The 19,897-nt window shown below is 40.8% G+C and overlaps 1 protein-coding gene across 2 annotated transcripts in view; it reads left to right on the forward strand.

Moving 5' to 3' along the window:
• The window catches only part of cbx5.L (chromobox 5 L homeolog), a 35,955-nt gene extending 17,197 nt beyond the window's left edge, over positions 1–18,758 (forward strand). For both annotated transcript variants that reach the window (XM_018247546.2, XM_018247547.2), the window contains 4 exons: positions 10,972–11,131; positions 11,719–11,884; positions 12,931–13,028; positions 14,798–18,758. In XM_018247546.2, coding sequence (XP_018103035.1) covers positions 10,972–11,131; positions 11,719–11,884; positions 12,931–13,028; positions 14,798–14,948 — 575 coding nt within the window. In that variant the 3' untranslated portion in view covers positions 14,949–18,758. The remainder of the gene's footprint in view (positions 1–10,971; positions 11,132–11,718; positions 11,885–12,930; positions 13,029–14,797) is intronic.
• The last annotated feature ends 1,139 nt before the right edge of the window (positions 18,759–19,897 follow it).

Raw genomic sequence — 19,897 nt, forward strand, 5'->3', positions numbered from 1 at the left:
GAACTGGCCATGCATAAAAGGATCTGCCCAGCTGATGAGGATTTTTTTTCCCAATTTGGCCACCCAACTGGTGGACTAAAATGTACTGATCCTGGCATAGATAACCATCAGAAGATGACAGGAGCCCTAAGGTGATCCGCTGACAGAGGAGCACAATAACGGATGGATGAGGTCCTTGTCTTACAGTAGTTAGAAACCAGTCCAATAGATAATATGGCTCATGCCCAGCCAGATATATGTTGGCCAGGCTGTTGTTTTGGTCTGGAGTTGGCTCAATTGGCATTTGATTTCAAACTCTGGACATCCAGCTTTATTCCCCATGACAAAGTACAAAGTTTTCCAGTTCCTCCATGTACCATATGTGTTAAAGCCATACTTGCAACACAGAGGAAGGTAAATAATGGAACTGAAAGGCAATGAAAAAGTATACTGCCTTACCACACCTTAAAAAAAAAAAAATAGTTATTATTATGTAGTCAGGTTTGTGCTAGTATAGTATAGGTACTGGTTGCTGACCTTGTGCCCATATGTAAGTGATATATGCAAGATGTGGTTGTATGAGAATTGGGGTGTCGCAGTTGTGTCTACATAAGTGTTACAGGGTCACTGATATGCCTATATAATATATAATAATAACATATAATATAAGCAGATGACTTTGATCCTCCAGAACCTAAGAGGTGGACATGTGTGCCAATCTAAATGCTGGACATGGGCTTAAAGCTATAACATATCAGTGGGGGGGGGGGGGGTCATGCTGTTGTGTGTGTGTGTGTGTCGTAAGTGTATTGGCTGTGTTTGATGATTATGGTACATGTCCAATCGTGTCTGTGTTTCACAACATGCAAGTATGCTATCTGTGCCCAGGCTTGCCTTGTGTGCCCACAGACCGTTTTGTGTATACAGTAGAACCCCCATTTTAAAATCCAGGAAATTGTAAAATCAGGGAAATGTATTATGCATAGTATATAGGTGGGTCCAAAAAAGACAACAATGTAAACTAAGTGAAAACCTAAAAATCGGGGGAAGTAAAATTGAGGTTCCACTGCATATATCCAGAACGAGGAAGGCTATCAAAGTCTGTATTGGTTGTTAAACCAATTAGAGAGCATTCCACCGGGGGAGAGAAAAGCAAGAACCAGACATTAATACTATTAACCCCAGTATTTTATAGGTTGCTTTGCCCTTCAACATTTTTTGCATGCTTTGCTTTTCTGTTCTGTCCTTGCCATGTAACTAGGAAACCGTGCTGCCTGGATCAAAGAAAAAACAGGAGGCATACAATCAATGGTGTTGGCAAATGTCATTGTCTTCATTGATATATATATATATCTATCTCTCAAACTTAAACTGGTGTACTCCAAAATTGTATTGCAATGCCTGGGTGCTGATTTGCAAAGTAAATCGATATCAAACCATCAAAAATCGCACAAACATAGGCTTTTCATAGTTTCAAGAACTCTCAATTTATTTCAACGTTTCGGCTCACAACTTAAGCCTTCTTCAGGAAGTGCAAAACACATCAACAACACCCCTTAATAAGGGGTGACCAAGTGTAGTGGTGTCAAATAGCCACATAAACAGTGTGCATTAATCATGTATAATCCATACCACTTACCACAAAGTACCACCAGCTATTTGACACCACTACACTTGGTCACTAATGTTATTCACTCCCAAATATGACATCACGGGTTGATTTTGGCACCACTGGGCCCTTGTTAAGGGATGTTGTTGGTGTTTTGCACTTGAAGGGGCTTAAGGTCACTCTTGAGTATCTTATCTTATTAGCCACCAACCTTAGTCAGAATAGTGAACAAGGCATACATGACTACAGTAGTTATTGTGTCATTTTGTCCTTAGAGACAACAAGATACACATTAATGGTTTAAATTTTGAGAATCAGTAATCATTTTGCATGTTTACTTGATTGAGACTTAAAGTCTCCGTTCAGGTCAAGAATTATCAAGGTGACCTCTTATGTGTTTGATGTGCAACCAGAGATCCCTCAGCTGAATATGATCCGCAACCCTAAGCAATGCCCTAAATGCCACCTGGCTGTGGAAAGTGCTGTGAGGGCCCGGGTGATTGCAGTATTATATAATTGCTAAAACTCTTACGTTGTCACATTTTTAAGGTACCAACAATATTTTGAAGGCATAGTAACATAGTAAGTAAGGTTGAAAAAAGACACACGTCCATCAAGTTCAACCTTTTAACTTTTTCTAACCTGCCTGGATCAGCTTGTACTGTGAGCTATCTCCCATAACCCTGTATTCGCTCACTTGCTAAAAAGCAATCAAACCCCTTCTTAAAGCTATCTAATGTATCAGCCTGTACAACTGATTCAGGGAGAGAAGTCCACGTCTTCACAGCTCTCACTGTAAAAAACCCCTTCCAAATATTTAGTACAGTTTTTCTTTTTCTGTTGTCAGGTGTGATAAGCTTATACCACAGGCAGTGGCGTAACTAGATATCACTGGGCCCCACAGCAAATCATTATTCAGGCCCTAAAATGTCTAAAGGGTGACCTATTTTATCAATATTTTTTCATATTGAATATGAATTAGGGCCTGGTGGGGCCCCTATACTTCCTGGGTCCCCCCTGCAGCCGCCAGGTCTGCTTCCTCTATAGTTACGCCCCCTGATATATACAACTACTGAAATTGTAGGAGTAGGGTAGAATGGGTCCACTATTAGAATAGAGGTTCCAGATATGGGCAGCAGCTTGACTGCAAGATAAATACTTTAGGTACAGGTATACAATCTATAATGCAAAATGCTTGGGACCAGGGTTTTTTTTTTGCCAGATATGGGATCACCAGATCTTAAGTCTACCACAAATCAAAGCCAATATGATTGTTTTGCCACCATTGTGGATTCATGTAGTTTAGTTTGGATTAAGTACAATGTATTGTTTTACAGAGAAATAGGAAATCAAAATTAGAATTGTTTGCTTAAAATATGGCAGATGATGTTTCTGTAATTCAGAGCTCTCTGGATAATGGGTTTCCAGATAACGGAGCCTATACTAGTAGTTAGGTTAGCCCGTCCCAACTGTGGAATGACTAATTCAGCTTTTATGGGTCTGTGTATAGGCACCTAGTAAGTAATTAACATATAATGTACTGTTGACATGCACTAGTAAAACTGGTGTGTTTGCTTCAGAAATACTACTATAGTTTATATAAACAAGCTGCTATGTAGCCATGGGGGCAGCCATTCAATCTGAAAAAAAGGAGAAATGGCACAGGTTACATAGCTGATAACAGATAAAACTCCATTGTATTGGACAGGGCTTATCTACTATGTCCTATGTAACCTGTGCCTTTTCTCCTTTTTTTTTTTCCAGCTTGAATGGCTGCCCCCATGGCTACACAGCAGTTCATTTATATAAACTATAGTAGTGTTTCTGAAGGAAAGGCATCAGATTTACCAGTTCAGGGCAACAATACATTTATATTTTAATTACTTTGATACATTTTCATTTTTTGGTGTTACTGTTCCTTTAAGAAAGTGAGCAAGCTAATGCACTTTTAAACACATGGAGTTCATATGTGTGTGCAGAACCCTGGGTTATTGAAGGCTCCACACTCAGTGTGAATTAGTAGAAGAATCCTTTGGATAAGGAGTAGCCAGTATAGGGTTAGATCACAATAAGGCTAGGGCCACACGGGAAGATTCAGGGAGATTGGTCACCTGGCGACTAATCGGCGCGTCTTTGAGGCGACTAATCTCCCTGAATGGCTTGCTGGTATCTTGCACCCGCTAGCGCTAAAGTCGCCTGCACCTATTCACACGCGGCGATACGTTTTTCAAAGTCGCTCGAAATTGCCTCACGAGGCAGTTTTGAGCGACTTTGAAAAACGTGTCGCCGCGTGTGAATAGGCGCAGGCGACTTTAGTGCTAGCGGGTGCAAGATACCAGCAAGCCATTCAGAGCGATTAGTCTCCCTGAAATCTTCCCGTGTGGCCTAGCCCTAATGTTGCGTTCTAGGAGAGTAAGGTTTTCAGTCAATAGTTCTTATCTTTTATCTGCTATGTAGATTTATGACCTGTTGCCCAATTTCAGCTTGAATGCATGACGATGCAGCAGCTGCTGATTCATGCCAATATCACATCATCGGCCTGTGATGTTGACATTATCTTCATCTTCGCCTGCACCCGGAGCAGCTGTCAGCACATGGTGTGGATTTTTGATTGCAAAACGCTATTGATTGCATTTTCACACCAAAATCCACTGTGTGTGTCTGCACCCAGGTTGCTTCTGAAGAAAATGCACAGTTTTTACCAGCGCAGGATGCCATTATGTTATATTTAAAACCTTTTCACTTTGGGATGTTACTGGTCCTTTAATTAGCCACTGAGTGCACAAGGGTTGGGCCAGAGGAATAATGTTTTGCCTAAAATGAGCTGGAAGTAAAAGTGGTATGTGGCAGTTTGGCAAGTGGCATTACTAAGTGTCAAACAAGGGAAAGTTGTGCTCATCACTAATTTTTAAAACCATTAGGCGGGGGTGCAATGAGGCTGTGACCACAAAATACATATAGTCAAATACAAGAGTCCTCTGCACGCAACCCATTATCAATATATTAAGGACATTGAGACATTTTGTGCTACTGAAAATGCCTTACCCTTTAAACAAAACAGGGATTATAGTTTATACAGGAGCAGTGGCCAGCTCCATGTTGTAGCTAGGGTTGTCACCTGTCCGGTATTTTAGTGGTCTGGCCGGTAAAAATGATGCTTGATGCCAATGGTATCAATAAGACAAAAACGTCAAGTATATAGGAAGGCCAGTATTTTTTTCCAGAAAAGGTGGCAACCCTAGTGGTAGCCCCCACCCTTCTCAGTCAGGTGATCCCACTGGTGTCTAATAAAAGGGCAACCAAGTTTGGGAGTTTTACATTGAAAGCAGCTAGTAAGTTGCAGGTGAAACTTAAAGTGGCCATACACGGGCCGATAAAAGCTGCCGACAGACCGAGTCGGCAGTTTATTGGCCCGTGTATGGGGGCCCCCGACGGGCTTCCCCGATCGAGATTAAAAATCCCGTCGGATCGCTGCCGCATCTGTTCGTTGATGCAGTTCCGCCCGCCCGTTTGCGTTCGCTAGGATCCGATCGTTGGGCCCTAGGGCCACTATCGGATCAGCTCGATATTGCCCACCTCAAGGTGGGCATATCGGAGGGAGATCCGCTCGTTTGGCGACATCGCCAAACGAGCGGATCTCTCCATGTATGGGCACCTTTAGTCCCTTTGTAAAATGTATAATGAAGCAATAGAATTCTTAATGAATCAGATGAAAATTGAGCATAGGACTGGCCAGATTTGGGATGACTTTGACGTAGTTGGCCAGATGTAAAAATAAAAACTGGATAAATAGATATGCCGTGCAAAATAAAAAATGTTTCTAATATAGTTAGTTAGCCAAAAATGTAATGTATAAAGACTGGAGTGACTGGATGTCTAACATAATAGCCAGAATAGGCTATTATGTTAGACATCCAGTCACTCCAGCCTTTATACATTACATTTTTGGCTAACTACATTAGAAACATTTTTTATTTTGCACAGCCTGACTATTTACCCAGTTTTTATTTTCAAACTGAACTGTTCGTTTAAATATATTGCAATATATGGACAAACAATCCCAGTTTTGTTTAAAGGGTAAGGCATTTTATTGTAGCAGTATGCACAAAATGTCTCAATGTCCTTATTATATTGATAATGGGTTGAGTGCAGAGGGCTCTTGTATTTGTATCTGTATTACTAAGCGTCAGCTGAGTGGTTCCTGTTGGTGCAGCTTCCCAGGGACACAAGGCCGTTGGAGAAATGCCGACGCTTGCTGTGTTTGGCCAGCTATTGGCCGAGGCTTCACACTGGCATCACAATGGGCCTGCCCAGGCAATTACAGTGTGTGACTTGTGTTGCGGCATTTCATCAGTAGGGTCAGCTTCAATTAATTCAACTTCTAGTGATTTCGCCTTATTATATACTTATGTATTTATATTGATTTAAAATGTCCATGCTATAGTGAATCAAATCCACCCCCTCCCCATAATATATACTTGCTCTAAACAGCATACAAAGCCCATTCCCCAGACTAAACCCATGCAGCTCCATGTCCTCTCTTATTTCATTTCCCTTCTCATCCCATCCCCCCAAGATATGGGGGAAGGGAGGCCGGCCTCTTCTGCAGAGCTACTTTTTTTTCCCTGTGCAGATGGGGGTGGGGGAGCACCAGCCAAGGCTGTGGAGACAGTTTAACCCTTTGGTGATATGTGATGCGCTGAGCTTGTATAAACCACTGATTTATATGATGCTCAGTCCAGCTGAGTAAATTAAGGGGCTCCCAACAATGAACATTTCGTAGAAAACCCCCATTGAATGCAATGTTCTAATTCCAGTACCAGCCGGCTTGTGCTTTTACAGATGCCTGTAAGTGTTTGGCACGTGTACAGTCCAGGCTACCTGCCGCTTACATGCTTTACAGCAGTGCTGCAAAAGTCTGTGCCTTTTAGAATAGGATCAGCTTAGAAATATAATAAATTATAATTGGGGCCAATAGATGTAAAAATGAACATAATGGTATAAAAATGTCCTCCGGAGAATATACTTTATGACAAAGAACAACATTCTAGCTGAAGTTTATGCGATTTGGCAACGAGAACACTGGGCCTAATCGGAATTCTAATGGGTCCCTAGGGATATCTGTTGATGACAAACACATCGGTGCAGTCCTCCCACGATAGGATTTTCGAACTTGCCCAATTGGCCAGATATCAGCGAGGCACGCCAGGAAGGGTCTGTAATACTAAATCCATACACACTGTTGTTGATTCGGCATATAAAGAGCAGTAAAACAGATACAGGTATGGGACCTGTTATCCAGAATGCTCTGGACCTGGAGCTTTCCGGATAAGGGATCTTTCTGTAATTTCGATCTTCATACCAAGAAAATCATGTAAACATTAAATAAACCCAATAGGCTGGTTTTGCTTCCAATAAGGATTAATTATATCTTAGTTGGGATCAAATACAAGCTACTGTTTTATTATTACAGAGAAAAAGGAAATAATTTTTGATCATTTGTATTATTTGCATAAAATGGAGTCTATTGGAGACGTCCATTCCCTAATAAGGAGCTTAATGGAGAACGGGTTTCTGGATAACTGATCCCATACCTGTACTATCATCCTCACATCTGCCACATTTAAAATATGCGCCTTTTTTGTAAGCAGGTGGTTTCCTAACAGACCCATGACACTCTGCTTGGGTTGCAATCCTGCCGGTATTTTACCAGCCTAACCTGTAAAATTCCAGCCAGGGCCTGTATTACAACTATAGCGACTATAAACTATAAACGCATCAGTAATAGTGCTACTCCAGCAGAATTCTGCACTGAAATCCATTTCTCAAAAGAGCAAACAGATTTTTTTATATTCCATTTTGAAACCTGACATGGGGCTAGACATTTTGTCAATTTCCCAGCTGCCCCCAGTCATGTGACTTGTGCCTGCACTTTAGGAGAGAAATGCTTTCTGGCAGGCTGCTGTTTTTCCTTCTCAATGTAACTGAATGTGTCTCAGTGGGACATGGGTTTTTACTATTGAGTGTTGTTCTTAGATCTACCAGGCAGCTGTTATCTTGTGTTAGGGAGCTGCTATCTGGTTACCTTCCCATTGTTCTTTTGTTTGGCTGCTGGGGGGGAAAAGGGAGGGGGTGATATCACTCCAACTTGCAGTACAGCAGTAAAGAGTGATTGAAGTTTATCAGAGCACAAGTCACATGACTTGGGGCAGCTGGGAAATTGACAATATGTCTAGCCCATGTCAGATTTAAAAATTGAATATAAAAAAATCTGTTTGCTCTTTTGAGAAATGGATTTCAGTGCAGAATTCTGCTCGAGCAGCACTATTCCCCATGTTCCCCATGACATTATCCCTTTAATTTGTAAACCCTATTTGTTTTGTCTCTGCCCTCCCCTAATCCACCCCAATTTTGCTCCCTCCTCCCACTCCATCCCACCAAATATTCCCCTTTTTCAATAATTTTTTTTAAGGTTCTGCCTCCCCTTTGGCCACCTACACCCCAGCTCCACCCTCATTTACATTATAGTTCTGCCCCTTCTCTTTCCTTTTCCCACCTCCAAGGCATAGGCCAGTAAGGTGCTAAACTTGCCCAGAGCCTTCCTTGAACTTGCAGCTCAGGTGGATGTATTGACTCTTGGATGCATTTGTGATGGCTAAAACCGAGACTAAGGGGGAATTCACATAAGTGGAGATGGCCCATTTTTGGAGTAAAAGTGGTGGTAAACTAGTGTAAAATACTTTCTCCATATTTACAAACAGAAATTCGCCTAAATTCAGACTCAACTGCCACTTTTCATTTTAACGACATTTTCTCTCGACATTTTAAAAATGGTTTAAACTCAGTATAACTCTTCCCCATGTGTCAGATTATTTCTAAGATAAACTGCTTTGGTTCAGCCAATCTTAATTTCACCCCTCTTGCAGGTGCACCATTGGGGAATTATTATCATATTAATAGGGTTTAGCATCTTATAGTCAGGGCACAAGTTTATGTTCAACCTTATAGGTGTAAAAGCTGCAACAAAACAAGTAAAACACTGATAAAACAAAAAAAACTGAATTTTATACAATTTGATATGTAAAAAGTTTTTAAAAGTTATTTTATTAGTTTTCGCTTAACGAATAAGACAATTTGAGTGAGTATATTATCTAAAGGAAAAGTAAAGTCTCCTAGCCTTTTTTTAGTTTTAGCAACAGACGCTTGACCTAAGATAATAAAACATATTTCTAATACAAATCCCTATATTATGCAAAATAGCATTATATCTTGATACAGAAGTGGAATTACACAAACAGATCGGGCGTAAATCCTCCACTGAACCACACTCAACATGCGTTTTTCATGCACATAGGTTTCTTTTCCCAACATGCATTTCTCATTGTTCTCGTTTCCCATAATTCCGCTGGCTGGAAATATAAAATATAAAAGCTATTTAGAAATGATCGTCAATACACAACGTAATTACGTCACCAGCCTTAAAAACGTATATGCGTCATTTATCTCACGAGAATTTGAACGCCATATTTAAAATACGCTGCGTATTTACGTAAAGTGTGGTTTCAAACTTGAGGATCCCATAGAGTCTATTGATTTGGTAGTTTCTTGACATATTGGCGTTTCTGCTAAAAACTTCCAATACTGGCGTCACGTGACGGATTTCAGCTTGCAAGTGCCCTGTACGAATTGCCATAGAGCGTTTTCCATTAGTTTCAAAGGTAGTGCAGTTTATGTGTATTTACGCCAAGCAAAGCTTTTTTAAAAACACCACGTCTGTCCTTGCCCTTAGAAAGCCCAGGTTATCCTGAAAAAAATGATTTATAATTTTCCTACGTAAAGTAAACCCCCCCCCCCCCCAAAAAAGACTGACAGGTGTAGTAAGAGCTGAAGATAAATTCAGAACAAAATGTCTTTAAAATGTCATGCAAGAGACAAAATCTGAAAAACTGTCAATACAAATTCACAAAAGTGGAAATCGAGGTTTGTGAATTTGGTGGGAAATCCGAAATTTCTATCTCCGCTTTTATTTTGGCTTTCTCAATTCAGAATAACTTGTGAACTGGCATTCTCAAGTTGGTTTCTCAAGTTATTCTGAATTGAGAAAGCCAGTTGGATGACTGGTGAAACGTCTTCAAGGAAAAAACACAAGTCCAGTTGATTTGACTTATTTCTACATATGCTGCAATTGTGATTGTTTGCTACACAGCATGTTCACTACATGGTATCATTATGTGTTCAATGTATAGCTAATAGCTTTCTATTTAAACCTCTTCCGTTATGGTTATGTCCTATTTATCAGAGCCCCCGGCTCTCACTGAGGGAGCCTCAAAGAACCTGGTTGACCCTCGCAGCTGTGCTGGTAATATGTGCTTCCTCCTGGCAACAAATTGTGTGACACGACAACAGAGGTTTGTGTAACAGGGTCAATTTAGTTGAAGGGCAGATCAGCCATAGACCTCCAAGTGTAACTGGCAACTGTCACATGATATCATTCTTTCCTCGTTTCACAGCAGGGTCTCTTCTTATTATTGATTTCTTTCTTACAGAGTGTAAGTTCTGCAGGACAGGGACAGACCTCCTACCTTTTGTCTCTTTAAAGGAGAACTAAACCCTATTAATTAATGTAGCTAAAATGCCATATTTTATATACTGAACTTATTGCACCAGCCTAAAGTTTCCGCTTGTCAATAGCAGCAATGATCCAGGATTTCAAACTTGTCACAGGGGGTCACCATCTTGGAAAGTGTCTGTGACTCTCACATGCTCAGTGGGCTCTGAGCAGCTGAAGCTGGCCACAGACGCAAAGATCCGATCGTACGATCAGATCTTTGCGTCTATGGCCAGCTTAAGTTTAGGGGTCGTTGCAAATTATCAAGCAGAAAATGAGGTTTGTCTGTAATATAAGCTGATGCTACAAGGCTGATTATTAAATTCTGATGATAATTGCACTGGTTTCTGTGCTGCCATGTTGTAATTATCAACCTTATATTGTGACATTTCTATTCTATGTGTACTGTATATTGTGAGTGGGTCCCTAAGCTCAGTAAGTGACAGCAGCACAGAGCATGTGCAGTGAATCAGCAGAAAAGAAGATGGGGAGCTACTGGGGCATCTTTGGAGACACAGATCTTCACTGCCTTGGGTTGGTACAGAAGTTCAAAATATAATGTACAACATTTCTTGCTACTTCTTTAGTTCAGCTTTAGTTCTCCTTTAACACTCAGCACTTGAATGTGTAGTTTTATTGTTATTATTTATGTATTATTTGTTGTTTTGGTGTACCATCTACTTTACAGAGTTACTTGTGAAAGTAGCACTATGTAATTAAAATCTACATACATCTCTGTGGAAGTTCTGTCGCTTTTATAATATCTGTTTTGCAGGTCCCAGGCCCAATAGGGAGAGCGTAATGGGAAAAAAGAGCAAAAGAGCATCAGATGCCTCCTCCTCTGAGGAAGAAGAGTATGTTGTGGAAAAGGTTCTTGATCGAAGAGTGGTAAAGGGACAAGTAGAATACCTTCTAAAGTGGAAAGGATTCTCAGAGTAAGTATAAACTGGACTTGATACACAGTGGTGCTGGGTGTGCAGTGCTGATATAAAATACAGTGGGTGCTGGGATTCGGAAACTGGGCACAAGAGGTTCTTAAAGCTGTTGTTTGACATCTCAAGCAAACATATGAGCCAGACTTTAAAGGACAAGTAGACTACACTTTTGCTCTGGTGCAAATGCACAGGTCTAGCTAGACACAAGGGCTCACTAGGAAATAGCACGTAGACTGGGACATCCTCGGACAGTGCATTATTTTCCCCAAAAAGGAGCACCAGCCCTGGGAAAACTTAATTGAATTCACTTGTTGGGGAGAGGCCTTACAGATTGGCACCCCCAGTACATTTTCATGCTCTATAAAGTGACCCAGGTTCAGCTGTTGTTTACAATAATTTCACACAGTTACATCCATTACCAAACGGCTAGTTTATGGAATTTTCATTCTGTTCAAAATGGCCATTCTATTCTATTACACCCACAGTTTTCATTGCTATACGGCAATATCTGTGCGTTTTTTCTTTATGCTATTGAGAATTAATGGAGAATATCAGCAGTGTTAACCTTTCCGATTCTGTCCTCCCAGAGAACACAACACGTGGGAGCCAGAAAAAAACCTTGATTGTCCAGAGCTCATCTCTGAGTTTATGAAGAAGTACAAGAAAGTTAAAGAGGCTGACCCAAAACCCAAGACAGAAAGCACCAAAAGGAAAGCGGGAAGTGAGGAAATTAGGGCGAAGAGAAGGAAAGAGGTTCGTTGCTAGATGGATATGTGTTGGAGATATCTTTACAAACACGGAAAAGCACTTCTTTAATAGCCACAGAATGTTACACATGGGTTAAATGGATTCTGTCATTATTTTTATGGTGTTGTTTTTATTTCTAAATTACACTGTTTACACTGCAAATAATTCACTCTACAATATAATATGTAATTCCTGAACCAGCAAGTGTATTTGTTTAGTTGTAATATTGGTGTGTAGGCGCCATCTCAGGTCATTTTGCCTGGTCATGTGCTTTCAGAAAGAGCCAGCACTTTAGGATGGAACTGCTTTCTGGCATGCTGTTGTTTCTCCTACTCAATGTAACTGAATGTGTTGCAGTGGGACCTGGATTTTACTGTTGAGTGCTGTTCTTAGATCTACCAGGGAGCGGTTATCTTGTGTTAGGGAGCTGCTATCTGGATACTTTCCCATTGTTCTGTTGTTAGGCTGCTGGGAGAGAAAGGGAAGTGACTATATCACTCCAACTTGCAGTACAGAAGTAAAGAGTAACCGAAGTTTATCAGAGCACGTCACATGATTAGGTGCAGCTGGGAAACTGACAATATGTCTAGCCCCATGTCAGAATTAAAAATGAAATATAAAAAACATCTGTTTGCTCTTTTGAGAAAATGGATTTCAGTGCAGAATTCTGCTGTAGCAGCACTAACTGATGCGTTTTGAAAAAAAAAAACGTTTTCCCATAACAGTACCCCTATAAAGGAACAGTAACTTTAAAAAATGAAAGTAATAAAAATATAATGCAGCATTGCCCTGCACTGGTAAAACTGGTGTGTTTCTTTTTAGAAACACTACAATTGTTTCTATAAATAAGCTTCTATGTGGCAATTCATGCCTCTCCCCATTGATTATATCTTTTCTTCATCTTTAAGTTATTCGTGTACCCCGTCTTTACTTCCACATTTTGGCAGATCGCACCTACCTACTTATTTTTTTCTTAGCCAGGGAGCTGAACTTTCCTTATATTTGTAATGATAATGGTAAAGCATAATAACTCCATTCCAAACTTCTTGCAGAGCAATGACATTGCACGGGGCTTCGAAAGAGGTTTGGAGCCAGAAAAGATCATTGGCGCTACAGATTCCTGTGGTGAGCTGATGTTCCTCATGAAATGGTAAGTGTGATCACTGTGCTTCCATAGTCCAAATATAAATCGCTGTAGGCTAGCTATCATATGCTGATTTTGTTTGTGTGTTTTTAAGCATCTTTATTGTGTGTGGATGCACCTGAATAGTTGCAGAGCTTGGAGGCTGTATGGGTCAGCTCCTACTGAGCAGCTTGATACTGATTGGACTGAGGGCCAGCAATAATACCCTTTTCTACCAGGGGTGTACAGTCCGTTGTTGTGCTGCAGGCAGGCTGGAGTGGGAGTAAACGGATATGGCTTGCTTAGCTTTGCAACTGTGCAGACACTTACACATGTTGTATTTCACCTTGCAGGAAGCTTGGGCTCCGCTGTTTGCAGCCTGAGAGAAGCAGCTCTGCTCCCTGCGTCATCTCCATTCCGCTTGTTTGCAAGCACACACAGTGGAGCAGAGGCCGGCCTGAAAATGCCTGCCTTCATGTATTTGGGCTGACCCAAAGGAACTTGGTCAAATCAATGGAGATGGGGCACGAGAGGATCCACTTCTCTCAGCCTGCAAAAAATACCCAGACTTACGCTCTGTGTGCCTACAGCCTTAGGCTAAAGGCACACAAATAATCTTTTCTGCCAGTTTAAAAAAAAAAACTGATCCCCACCTTTCGCTACCTGAGTTGTGTGTGTGTGTGTGAGCTGACAGATTCGGGATTAGCACGTCAACTCAAACACAGACTCAGACTTCAGTTTGGAAAAGATAAAGTGTGTATTTTCATGCCTAAATCTTCTTTGTGTGTGTGTGCTGCCAGGCTGATGCTTTGCCAGTCTGTGCACATATTCGGAGAGTGAAAAGCAGCTGACCAGCTTTTCTATGTGCTGGCGGAGCCTTAAAGGAGAACTAAACCATAAAAATGAATAGCTAAATATGCCATGTTTCATATACTGCACTTATTGCATCAGTCTAAAGTTTCAGCTTGTCAATAGCAGCAATGATACAGGGCTTCAAACTTGTCACAGGGGGTCACCATCTTGGAAAGTGTCTGTGACACTCACATGCTCAGTGGGCTCTGAGCAGCTGTTGAGAAGCTAAACTTAGGGGTCGTCACTAATTATCCAGCAGAACATGAGGTTGGCCTGTAATATAAGCTGATGCTACAAGGTTACATTATTAAATTCTGATGCTAGTTGCACTGGTTTCTCTGCTGCCATGTAGTAATATCTGTATTAATTACTAATCAGCCTTATATTGTGACATATATATTCTATGTGTACTGTATATTGTGAGTGGGTCCCCAAGCTCAGTAAGTGTCTGCACCACAGATAGGGTTGCCACCTGGCAGGTATTTAAAAAAAAAAAAAAGATAAATATATAAAAAAGCAGGTCATTTTTTCCAGAAAATGTGGCAACCCTAACCACAGAGCATGTGCAGTGAATCAGCAGAAAAGAAGATGGGGAGCTTATTGGTCCATCTTTGGAGACAAAGATCTTTAATGCTAAATCGTTGTGGTTGCCTTGGTCTGGTACAGAAGCTCAAAACATAAAGTACAACATTTCTAGTCTTTTTCTTTAGTTAAGCTTTAGTTCTCCTTTATGGTCTGTACTGTGCATTGACTTTGTGTACAAGATCATACCTGCTGTATGATGGCTTTATGTTTATCGAAGTCTAACTGGTTATTATAATTGAGATGGCTACAATAGTATGTCATGCCTTTGACACAACTACTGCCAACCGTGTGCACTAAATTTGAAAAACTACAATGTTTAACTCAATGTTTAACTCAAATGATGGCTGCTTTGCTTCTAGGAAAGACTCTGATGAAGCCGACCTGGTTCTGGCAAAGGAAGCCAACGTGAAATGCCCACAGATCGTTATAGCATTTTATGAGGAGCGACTGACTTGGCACGCTTATCCTGAAGAGTCGGAAAGCAAAGAGAAAGAAGCGGTTAAAAGCTAAAAATCACTTTCAACACCCCATATTTACTCCCTCCTTCATTCAAACACACACGCACACACTCACAGTCTACCTACTCTCCCTACCTGCCCTGGTCTAAGTGTTGTCAAGGGCAAAAAGGTTTTTATTTTTTATTTTTACTATAGAAATAAGCCTCTGAGACACCCCAGCAAGTGGCATTTGCACAAGATCTTGGCAGCCATTAAAAGATGTTTGTGGTGGTGTATTCATAGTGAGGCACTGTAGGTGTCCGTTACTGTGGTTTCATTCTCTCTTGCCCAGAGGCAAAAAACCAGCAACTTTTTAAAGAACATAGGCCTCTACAGTGTTTCAAATGAGGTGTTGGAGGCTTTACCAATGGTTCCATTTTTGTGTTGGGTTCAGAACAACTTGGGCGCATCGATAGAAGAACTTCCGTCATCTAACTGATGATACTGTGTGCTGTGAAGGGATCCTTGCTGCTTACTCCCAATCCTGGACGCTTGTTCTCGGAGGGAGAAGACTTTGTTTTTTTCTGTTTTAAATATTGTTTTAATATATATCATCTGTATTCATTGATGTTGGGTCGCTTTGCCTTTACTTGTTATATACCTGAAGATGTTTGGGAGGGCACAACAACAAGGATCTGAAACTTCCCACATAAAGGGAGGACGCCACTCGAGAGGAGGCCAAGAATGAATCCCATAAAGACAGTGTCGGCCGTTTGTACCAAGAAGGGGACCTCAAAGCCTTGAGGAGATGGGGTTGAAGAGAATGTGGGTTTGTATGTGTGGTTCAGTTGATGTGCCATAAGTAGTTAAAGAATGTCATCATTTTTATTAGACATACTGAAGGCCATATGAATGCCCTTAGAATTGTTTGCCAAGTGTGTTAGGTCCCTAGGCATTTTAGTAAATCTAATTTTTTTTTAGTTTTTCCAGTATTCAAAATATTAGCTTTTATACATTTTTTAATGATACACTAGAAAGATGTTTCTGATAAATCTATTGCTCTGCCAAAGTTATCTTTTGTCTATCAGACTTATGATCACTGGACAAATGTGCCAGGAAGTAATCTATGGCAACCAAGTCAAGTTTTTGCTTTCATTATTTTGCAGCTGGCTGAACGAAGCGAATGACTGGTTGCTGTCAGTTACTGCCCGGGTATAAATTGGTCAGATAATAAGCCCAAGTGTATCTAGTCAGTAGCAGGCATTTACGGACACAGGTCCTAAATTGCAGTTCAGTTACCAATAGCAACCAGTCAGATCTCAAATATATTTTTTATCGTATATCGCTCTGAGCAAAACAAAATTGCTGATAGGCTGATATTGTTATCTGCACTGCTGCAATTTATCACCTATGTCAGCCACGCAATTTATTGATGGATCCCAGAAATCTGATCAGATGTTGGAGATGGTGTTGATTTGGAGTTTTTAAGAGAAGCAGAGGTGTTGCCAATGTAACCTACACTGATTCTATTCCCAGTTGAGCAGTTCATGCTGGTGAAATGTACATGTAAAACTCACAGTATAAAAGGGCTGGAGTTTCAGAAGACAGATTTTGGAAATGCACCAAGGCCGGGGTCCCAACAAAAAAGTAAATGCCCTCCTTAAAATGCACAGTGTATCCAACTATCATATTGCACATAGCATAGACTCCATGGTTCTGGGTTTCTCTGAGCTATGTGATGCTACGTGTTTACTGGCAATTAGTACTTTTACTAAGGACATTTGGATACTGAGATACCCTGTCTGAAACAAAGGGGGTTTATGCCTTGCCCCAAAATCAGCCTCGGCACTGTAGTGATTTGGCAAATGATTATCTGACCGCTTATACTGCTTCCTACTAGCGCCAGGGATATTCAGTACAGACCAGTGTTAGAAACCATCACCATTCTTTATTATGGAAAGAAAGAGTAACACTAAATATATTAGCAGATTGCTGCTAGGTAAAGGTCTGCCCTTTAGCAAATGTTGTGTATGGAGAGCACTTTTCATGTAAGGAGATGTTCCCTAAAGTGAAAAATGGCACCGGATAATTACAAAAGCAAATACCTCGATAATCTAAAAGGTACATTCCACATCAGAGCTGCATCACAGAGCTACGCACCTGTACAACATTGATTGGCTGAAAAAGAACGAGTTAGGTTGCACAGCCTTTATATAGTACCACCGTACCTCTACCACTTTGCTGCCTGCTTTTGCCTCAGCTACCTCACACCTCTCAGTGCTCACTTCTTGATCTTTAAAGTTGAAGCACACGTGCTTCTGTCTACTCATTTGACCCAACAAACCAGAGCTCTGTCCAGTATTTCCTTAAAAAGGTACAGATTGACCCTCTGCTCAGTCAATTCCAGACAATCTGTTGGGATTTATTTAATTTTGTTTGGGCGGTGGGGGAGGTACTAACACAGAAAAAGATGTAGATGAAGTACCCAAATTGACCAACAAAATAAGCAACTAGCTTTACAGCAGTATATGGGTCAGAGGTGTCTTGTCTTTATACAGAAGAAGGGAAACATATTTCAGCCCTGATCCTGATGAGGTCTGGAGCTCATCTGAAGTGTCTATCTGGGATGCTCATTAAAACCAAAGGCTACTGGAGATGACACACCAGGCATTGTGGACACCACTACTATTATGAGCATTCACAATGCAGTGGATCGCAGCAGTCACTTTTCATTGATAGCAGTGAAAAGTGTTTCTAGTAGCCTCATATCATGCTCAGAGACCCTAGTTGATGATGGATAGCTGTCTCTAGTAAAGGCAAGTCTTGCTTGCTGGTGTGCAAGTGTCCATACAGAGGGAGAATATATGTAAATATGCCACCCAACCACATCTTGCTCCCCCAGACCTCAATGGGAACAGCCCGTTATTGCTGCAGAGTGATGGCACTTCCACGGCATGTGCAGCCGTATCGTGGGCTATGGGAATGATATATCTACATACAGTTGGGTGGGTTCAGCAGGGTAGTGTTGTGTGTAACAATCTAATGCAGATTCCTTACAGTGAGCCGTAAGAAGGGTGGTTCTATATAATATAGTGGTGTCGCTTTTCACTTTAGGAGACTTCTCTGTAATTAGTGCTCCTGGCATGTGAAGCACCTTGGTTCTCTTGTATTTCTCATAATTTGTGTATATATATATATATATAGCACTAGAAATATAAGGGGAGTGATGACTGTATTCTCATTTCAGGGTATTCTGTTACATACGTGTTATAGGAACAGCACCACCCATACTCGGGCTTTTGCCTTTTGGGGAGGAATCCCCGTGTAGTGGCCTTAAGCAGACATCCATATTTCTGCTTTGATCTTCAGTATATGCCTAGAACTTACACACCAGTGTTACAAAGTGATATTAGCCTCTCGGCTGTTGGCTTGCACTGCTGGTCATTACAGGACAAAGAATATTCTAACCTTCGGGATAGAAGCTACATTCTGTGACTTTTTTTTTTTTTGTATGGAGCATGCTTCCCATCCAATTATATTCCAAACAGTGGCACGTAGGCTAGAGTATCTGATGTATTCTTTGCATTGTCCTTTTTTTTTATTTTTGGTTAAAACAATGAATTGTAGGTGATATTAAGTTCAACTAAGAATTTAACGTGCTGCATTCTTTTTTCTTTTTTTTTTTATATATAACATTTGTTGTACTCTGCAGGTGTTTCTTTGAGGTCTGCAAGAAGACGAACTGTGGGTTTTATGAAAAATATATATGCAGAGTACTGTAAAGACTGTAATTGTGGTACTTTGACTATGAGTCTCATGGTATCTGGTGACTTCAAAGGTACACAGACGCAGAGGTCAAATGAATAAAATAGATGTAAGAAAAGATCAACTCTGCGTATTTTTACTGTTATTGCAGTTTTTTTTTTCTCATTATACCATGTTTGAAAATGTTAGAAAAATAATTTCATGAAAATGTCGTATGGGAACATTGCATTACACCGGGAGTACCCATACTTTACTAATGTGAAGTCTACTTTTAGTAATGATGTCCCATTATGATCTACATCCATAAAAGCATTGTTTCTGTTCAATGGAAAATATTACTTAAATATTAAATTGATTTACGAGAGAATTTATATTGCTATATTTAACAAACCTATATTTCTTATGTAACCTTAACATAAATATCTGAATGAAAAGCATGAAACAGGAGGGTGATTTAGACAAGCTGTTTGTTGACAGTGTCTTGAGATCTACTGATCACCAGCTAAAGGTCTACTGGTAGATCTGGATCTGCCTTTTGGGTACCACATTACACCTACCAAACAGGACCAGCATCCCTACCAACATTTTAACACTTGTACTGTAAACATTCAGCAGCAGAGCAGTTAAGGTTAGTCCTTACAGATCCTTAGGAGGAGAGGAGACATGAGTATTGCCCTTGCTATTGCCCATGTAACCCTTCTCCAAAAAGTAGTGGAAGCACTGAGGTTGCCATTGAAGTCTTCTTTTTTGAAGTGTCAGTGCCTAGTGGCTCTATAAGCGGGTACATCTGGACCAAGGAGGAAGCACTAGAAATGGAGTATGATATGTCGTATCCGAAGGGTAAAGAAGGATCGTAGTTGTTTTCAGGCAAGGGTTCGAGGCAGGCAGCGATCAGACGTTGTCAGAAACAAAGCTGGGAATCGAAGAATTAATCAGGAAAAGTAAGAGCACCTAGGAACTTTGCAAAGAAAGACCTATTTTCAGGCTTTGAACCCATGTTTTTGCGTCCCTTTTATTTAGAATTTTTGTGCGGCTTAGGACACCATGACATCACTGGCACAGTGCTACGATGTCAGTGTGAGGCTTTGGGCACCGCCATCTTGGCTCTGAAGTGGAACGCTCTGTAACGGAGGTATTCTGACAAGAAGCAGAAGAGACACTGGAAATTGACCTTGTAATCTTCTCTAATGAGTAGCGAAGACACTGAGGTTTCCATTATAGTCTTCTTCTTAGGGTCAGGGCACAAGGCAGATTCAG

Source organism: Xenopus laevis, chromosome 2L, assembly GCF_017654675.1.
Source record: "Xenopus laevis strain J_2021 chromosome 2L, Xenopus_laevis_v10.1, whole genome shotgun sequence".
NCBI lineage: Eukaryota > Metazoa > Chordata > Amphibia > Anura > Pipidae > Xenopus > Xenopus laevis.